General features: G+C 41.6%; 1 protein-coding gene across 3 annotated transcripts in view; it reads right to left on the minus strand.

Annotated features, from left to right (window-relative positions):
- Positions 1–4,982: 4,982 nt before the first annotated feature.
- The window catches only part of LOC112141562 (calcium homeostasis modulator protein 6), a 3,909-nt gene continuing 853 nt past the window's right edge, over positions 4,983–8,038 (minus strand). The window contains exons 2-3 of one of the 3 annotated variants that reach the window (XM_036211209.1): positions 7,036–7,501; positions 4,983–6,938 (exon numbers count right to left, since the gene is read on the minus strand). In XM_036211209.1, coding sequence (XP_036067102.1) covers positions 7,073–7,501 — 429 coding nt within the window. In that variant the 3' untranslated portion in view covers positions 4,983–6,938; positions 7,036–7,072. Of the gene's footprint in view, positions 7,502–8,038 lie in introns of all 3 variants that reach the window. The other 2 variants (XM_024264716.2, XM_036211208.1) reach the window with 2 other exon arrangements.

Consider the following 8,038-nt stretch of genomic DNA (forward strand, 5'->3'; position numbering starts at 1 on the left):
CAGCTGCCTGCAAAGTAACACAGTTAAAAGACCTTTCCTCTGCAGATAGTGCGCATCTCTGCAACTAGTTCAGTGCAAAGCAGGGGAAGTGGTTAGCTCAAAGAACCTGAGGAGGAATAAGGAAATTCCCCTGTCAAAGCTGAGACAGAAAATCCCTGATTGTTGTGCAGAGGTCAAAGGCTGCAATCAATCAAGCAGCTCTGTGATGATTGTTTGGATGGGAATTTAGGGTAATAACCATAGACTGTATATAAGATAAACTGGACTGAGCAACCCCCCCCCTCCTTCCGTGTTCCATATAGGAAGTACCACTGGGTTGCAAAAAGGCTATAGTCCCATTGACTTACATTGAGAAAGAGACAGTTATTTCTCAGTCATTTTATATGTCAGAATAATCATTCTTCCTCTGCTGCTTTCTGATTAACTTCTTTTTTCTAATCCTAATTTTTTTTCAAAGATTTTTTTCCATTATCACAAGTTATTAGAGTTATAAATTGACCAATCAGATGGCTCAATAAGCGTTTGTGGGTCTGACGTCGAACGTCTGGGGGGTTTGATTGACAGATGACGGGTAGCCAATGGGAGCAGACTTCATCAATGGGTCCGTGAAGACCTTTTAACACCTACTTTACAATTCAACAATGTACCAATCATTGTCCTACTGTTGTTTTCCTCAATGGAATGTACCGATGCAGCAGTTTAAAACAACAAGAGGAGCATGCTGTCGACATTTTTAGATGAGGATTTACTCTGTAGAAATAGATTTCACTCTGAGGTTATGTGCTTTGGACTTTTTTGTTTGTTTATCGTTCGTTTTCCTTTTTTTCTCTGTTTTGATTGTAGATTATAAATTATAAGTTGCGTATATGCGCATAAAATCACCAACCAAAGTTTCATCTTTGCCGCACTTTTCCGACAGTACTTCCTGTAGATTCCATGACTCAGCTATGACTCAGACCAATCGCTGAAGATGGGTTGCAAATGGCGATAGCCATTTCAGGAAGTGACGGTGAAAGCGGCGGCCTACTTTCGCAGGGAGAGGAGGTAATGCATTTCCAATGGGGGACCTCATAGCTCGCTCAGTCCATTATTTTTAGAGTCAATGGCAAAAACAATGCTGTCGCTTTGGGACTGGAATCTCACTGAAAGTCTGAGTTTAAAAACATTTCAGCTTTAAAATGCACGAGCCAAGGTCGAATAAAAACAAATCCGGGGTTCAAAGTCCCTTCATGTCATCACCCGATGAATTCCATATTTTAATACCCCCACCAGAAATACATTAATATCTTCCCTGAGTCTGGTTGGGGTGAGTGAAGGAGGTTGCAGAGAGAGGATCTGCTGTGGAGAGCACTAAGGGAGCAGCTACACAGCAGAGAAGAGATGTGGTCAGAGAAATACCACCTTAGAAGGGTTTGTAAAGGCCTTTATACTATTGATTTAGTGAAGAAACCGAGAGAGATCAAATAGTTCAGATCCCTATATAGAATAGAATAGAATAGAAAATACTTTATTAATCCCTTTGGAAGTCCTCAGGGAAATTCAGGTACCAGCGTCCGTACAGCACACAGATGGAGTAAAATAACAAAATAAAGTAAAATAGAACAACAAAATAAGTAACATAAACTGAATATAAAGTAAAATAGACTGAATATAGCTAAATATGCAATAGAAAAAATAATAAATAATGCAGAAAATCAACATTGCACGATACCCTGAATGTTTGGACATATTGCACTGGTAAGAGAGTATTACACATTCTAGGTATTGCACATGTGATGTATGAGGCGGCTACACCCCTCCCCTCTTGACATTCCCTCTGCCCCTCCTGCCGAATGCAAAGTTGTACAGCCTGATGGCTCGGGGGACAAAGGAGTCTCTGAGTCTGTTGGTCCTGCTCTTAGGGAGGAGCAGCCTGTTGCTGCTCAGGCTTCTCTGTTTCCCGATGACAGAGTGCAGAGGGTGGCTGGTGTTGTCCATTATAGCCAGCAGTTTGTTAAGTGTCCTCCTCTCTGCTACTGTCACCAGGGGGTCCAGCTTCATGCCGACCACAGAGCCCGCACGCCTGATCAGTTTGTCCAGTCTGTTAGCACTCCTCTTTGTCAGGTTGCCCCCCCAGCAGACCACGGCATAGAAGAGAGTGCTGGCCACCACAGACTGGTAGAACATCCACAGGAGCTTCTTGCAGATGTTGAAGGATCCCAGTCTCCGTAGGAAGTACAAAGGGCTCTGGCCCTTCTTGTACAGGTGATCTGTGCAGCGTGTCCAGTCCAGCTTGTTGTCCAGCCACAACCCGAGGTACTTGTAGTCGCCTACAATCTCCACCTCATCGCCTCTGATGGTCACAGGTTGTGGTTGTGGGCTGGACTTCCTGAAGTCGATGACCAGCTCCTTGGTCTTCGAGGTGTTAAGCTGGAGATGGTTCATCTGACTCCAGGAGACGAAGTCACTGATTACACTCCTGTACTCGTCCTCCCCGTCGTCCCTGATACACCCCACAATGGCTGTGTCGTCAGCAAACTTCTGAATGTGACACAGCTCCGAGGTGTAGCAGAAGTCTGAGGTGTAGAGGGTGAAGAGGAGGGGGGCCAGCACCGTCCCCTGGGGTGCTCCTGTGCTGCTGATGATGGTGTCTGAGGTGATGCCCCGTAGTCTGACGTACTGCGGTCTCTCCGTGAGGTAGTCAGCAATCCAGGACACCAAGCAGGGCTCCACTTGCATCTCCCTCAGTTTGTCCAGTAGCATCGGTGGCTGGATCGTGTTGAAGGCACTCGAGAAGTCCAAGAAGAGGATCCTCACTGTGCCACTCCCACACCTGCTCGGTAGGCAAACTGCAGGGGGTCCTGAGCCTGTTGCACCTGAGGCTTGAGGAGATGGAGGAAGAGCCGCTCCAGAGTCTTCATATACTGCACTAGGATAACATGAACAAGAGTGGATTGAAGGAATTACCCATGATTCTGTTCGGCATTGATCCAGCAAAATAAAACTTAAATAAAAGATACAAACATAATCAATATAAATAAACTTCAGCATAAATGCAAAAGGGGTTTATACTAGGGCTGTCAGATTTGTCGCGTTAATTACGCCTTAATCTGACATGTGCTTGACGCCGACAATTTTTTAGACGCATTAATCGCGGATTTTCTCATACGTGCCTTTCCATACCGCACGCGGGCGTCCCGCCCTCTAACTCACCGGCTGCTCTCACTAGATCACGGTGGGTCTCCAAACACCGAGCTGCTAGCTAGAACCGGCCGGCGCTAGGACCTGGAGAGCTCCTGCACTCTAACCCGGCTCCGGTTCACGTCCAGTACCACGTCTGGTGGTACCGGCTTGCGGACCCCCGACGTTCCGAATAGCAAGAGCACCGAGGGACGTTTTAAATGTTCTGGAGGTTTAAGCGTGATCCAGCCCCAGCATAGCGGTCTGTCTGCCGGCATATTCATGGTGTGAGCTCCGCTGGACACGTCGCTGCATCGAGCTGCAGCCAGAGAACGCGGCGGCAGTAACAGACTGTCAAACTATCCACAGTGTATCCCGCTTTTCTCAGTCTTTAATGTTTTAAAAAACAAAAGTTAATTGGAAATAATAAATCTCTATTTCATTTATTACTGTAGTTCAGCAGAGGAGGAAAAGATTTGGTCCTGACAAAAAATGAACATGAAAGTGTTATGGAAATGTTATTTTTGATGTTTTTTTATTTTATTTTACTGAACGTTGATTGAAGTTTTGAATTTAAAATGCCCTTCACTTGCACTTGGGCTTTTGTTAGGCATTTTATGTTACAGCCTTTTATTGTTAAGAAAGTTTATCTCAATACAATGTTACAAAATAAAGTATTTCTGATGAAAACTATTAATTTTTCCATTCTTGTTTTCATAATTAATGTAGAACTGCTAAACTTCACGAAGCACACATTTTTTTCCCAAAAAAAGGCCACATATGAATTTGCGATTAATAGTGAGTTAACTGTGGACATTGCGATTAATCGCGATTAAAAAATTTAATTGCTTGACAGCTCTAGTTTATACAAATGTACACTTTGTGAGTCAGAAGATCAATATCCTGTTGTGACAGTAAAATCTCTAACACTAGAGGCTCGCAGCTCATATCTGTTTGCTCAGCAGTTGCTCAGGACAAGTTAAAAATACAAACAAAACAAGGATAGATAAACTATGATAATCATTTTCATGAGGTGCATCCATTCATTTGCAAAATTGAAAGATATAGCCTCTTGGAAGAGGGGCGAGATGTGTGGAGGAAGGGGCCTAAACCAGGGAAGAAGAGGAAGAACAGGCCAGCCATTTACACAGATTACTGATGAAATCAGGGAAACCCTTGTTGATCATGTGGTAAACCCATGCCTCACAATGGCTGAGGCTGGTCGAAGGGTGCAGCCAAATGTTGGGTGAACCACTGTCAGTCCCATTATTCAAACATTTTGTCGAGAAAACAGGTGAGCTAACTGTAACTGCAGTAAACAGCATTACAGTACTGTAAAATTGTTGCATGTTTACTTTTTTTGTTTCAGCACGTCAAAGCATTGCAAGACAACCTAGAACTCCGCAGCAAGAAGAAAGCATTTGTGCAATGGTGGTTGAAAACAAAGCTATTAGACTGCGAGAAATACAAAGAGCTGTTCAGGAAAATTATGACATCTTTAAAAAATATTCATTCAATTTCAATTTTGACAATAGAGAGGTCTCAGTGGATGTACATGAAACAACTGTAGCATTTGAACGGAACAGTGACTGAGTGAAGGAGGTCCGTCATCAATATGTACGGCTAAAACTTACAGTATGGGCATGCTTTACTCCCTGTTGCTGTAAAACTTTTATGCACTGTACGTCTATTCCAGTTACTGGAACTATATTACAGTGCAGTTTCATTTGCGGGGGGGTTGGGGTGGGGATGCTCTTTTACTCTGACCTTTTTTCTCCATCTCACCCTTTGTATAGCAGCGTATGCTGGATTTGGAATCTAGGGAACCACAGCACACCTTCATATGTCTTGATGAGGCAGGATTTAATCTGGAAAAAGGCAGACGGCGTGCAAGAAACTTTCAACTTTAGTACAACAAACTTTCAAGTGTGTAACTGTTTGTTTTGTTTAAAGAGATAGTTACTTGTTTAAATATTTCAGAAAAACACAGGATTTAAGTATGTGCTGTTGGTTATGACCAGTAATGGAACCAGGTCATTCATTCACATATACATGCATACAGTCTGTTGTTTACAATGGCAGGATTTGAACACCACCACACTAATCTGTATGCTTGACTGACTAACACTTTTGTTTTATTTAAAGAGATGCATGGTTACTTATTTAATCAGAAAATACACAGCCATTAAGTATACAGTTTTTATCATGACAAATATTGGAACCAGATCATTCATTCATACATATACATACGAGAGAATCCACTAATTTTACAAAATAAAACCTCCTTCAGAATCAGATTGAATATAACATTTATGAAATAAAAGAAAAAAAATAATAAACAGAAAAAACTTCAGTAACTAAAAAGCATTAATCACCACTAATCAGAGTTGATCTGAAGCCAATTTTCTTCTTACTAAAGCAGCTACTTCCGCCTAACTCGACTGATCCATGCCAACCCATGGGCATCATTCTTAAGGATTCCAAGACTTCTGGATCTGCAACAAAAACACGAAAAGTTTTCAATTTAGGTTTAAAGGTGAACACAATGAACACTTTTAAAAACATATATATATTTTCTTTCTCAGCTTTCCCCTTTCACAAATGTTTGTTCTTAGTGTTATATGTTACAACTGTAATTATGTTGGCGACCACAAGGGGGTGCTTGGTTGTCTGGGACTGTGCTGTAATACTGCAGCAGAAGAAGAGATGACGCTGAATGAATGGAAGCTAAATAAATCGACGTTGAGATCCAAGTCCGCCTGATGTCTTTTATTGCAGCACCAAAAAGGCCACAAACACAACACTTAGGGCTCAGATAAGAAGACAATTATAATATATCAACCTTTTGAAATGTAAGTGTAAGTAATTATTTTTAGATCTTATTAACTGTTGAAACACTAGGAGTCTTTTTTGTTGAATCATGTTGTTTAAATTGGGTCTGTGCACTTTCAGCTTTGTTTAATCCCTTACAGGAACCACTATGTTTCCATCTACAATTAATGAGCAGCAAAAGACTGCTTTGAGAAAATCACTTCATCTACATCTTTAGTCAAAAAATTGGGATTAAAAAAAGCCAAAGACAGACAAATCCAACAATGGGTCAAGATTGCTGCAGACACAGCTAACTCTTGTTGCTATGAGGGCTACATGATATCTAAACTCTAAAGACGTGTTTGTTTTATGTACAGCATATGTAATCTTTGTTTTGATGTATTAAACATCATACAGTTAAGGTAGTTTAGACTGACAAATGTGTTGAATGATTGATTATTCCAATCACAAGGTGACAATATATTATGATGAAAAATTACATATTTTATATACTGTTCAAAAATAAAGGAAAATGAAGGTTGGTTAGTTAGCTAGTGTGTGTGTTGAACTAAACCTGAGGACAGAAATGATTACTACCATAACTGGCATTCTTACATTCTCCTCTCTGCAAACACTGAGCCCAGCCACATCAATCCCTTCACCACAGACTGGAGATTTCCTAGCACATCCCTGTGATGCTACATTAGTTTCATGCTTTCATGCCACTGTGCGGAACCAGAAAGGTGGTTTGGGCTCCTACAGAGCTCGGACAGAAGGTTTTCCAGCTTCCTCTGCTTCTGTGGATCCTTCTTCAATATATGATGGTGACAATAATAACATGTATTCAAGTGCAGGATCAGTGTCCCCCTGTTACTGCTTTAGTAGAGCATAATTCATCAAGTCTTTGTCTTATAATGAAGAGCTGAGATTTTGTAATTTTTGGAATAACATCAGAACACAAGGCAAGCCTAGTGAGAAACAATAAAAAAATAAAAATATTAGCATTACAAATGTAAATGAAAGGAGGGGCTTCTCAGCTAGTTTGCTTTATCTAAAGCAAGTTACCTGAAATCCAAAGTCCTTCAGTTCAGCCGCTTCATCCTCACAGAGACACTGTTCCCCCATCCACAAAGTCTAGAACTGGAGGGTTGTCTGCAGACTCATTTGATCTAATTGAAACCATCCTAATGCAGCTTTCAGCCTCATGCTTGTTTTCCACGTATTTATGTAAAGTGCTGTAGTAGTGGTCTTTGGTGCTGAACTTATAGAGGGAGGAAATCTTCTCCCAATCCTGATTGCAGGGAGTGACCACGTTTGCCGGCGTTGTCTGGTTAAAGAAGCTCTTTAGGTTTCTCTCTGCAAGTTCTTTGGCATGTTTATTTGTGTAGGCATTCATGAGGTCATTCTCCTCCTCAGCATACTCCCTCCAAAACTTTAGCTGCAGGTAACTGATCGGGGAGGTGCAGCGAGCCACGCAAATCAGCAGCAGGTTGGATATCATGATGGAGGCGATGAGCAGCCAGCCCAGAATCTGTAATCATCACAAACAACCATGAGGGGAGGCTCAACAATTTGCTACAAAACAATAGAAAATGGGGCCCAGCCAGACGGGCGTGTTAATACCAGACTGTTAACCCTTTAACACTGGAGCTTCAGTGTTGATGTTCTGTGATTAACTTTTTATTGTCAGCACGATCAATGTAATTCCAGTAGATACTGAGGGAGAAAAGCGTCTAATGTTCTATTCTCTGCACTCATGTTGCCAAAGATGGTTGACAAACCAGATGAACTAACTACTAAGAAGTTAGCTGTAAACATCATCTGGCTGCAAAGCCTGCAAGTGCAACATTTGTCATCAATCCTCTTTCAACAAACGTTCAACAGTCAAGGTCAATGTGAAACAACATCAGTCTACAGTTCATCTGACAGATGTGTTTGTCATCTTATCCTGTAACCAATCTTCTGGATTGTTTACAAGCAGTCTTTAAAAAACGGTCATTTTTTCTTTTTCTACTTAACAAAACAAGAAGAAGATCCTGACGTCCCTTAGACCAGTGGTCCCCAACCT

Source organism: Oryzias melastigma, unplaced genomic scaffold, assembly GCF_002922805.2.
Source record: "Oryzias melastigma strain HK-1 unplaced genomic scaffold, ASM292280v2 sc01068, whole genome shotgun sequence".
NCBI classification, from domain to species: Eukaryota; Metazoa; Chordata; class Actinopteri; order Beloniformes; family Adrianichthyidae; genus Oryzias; species Oryzias melastigma.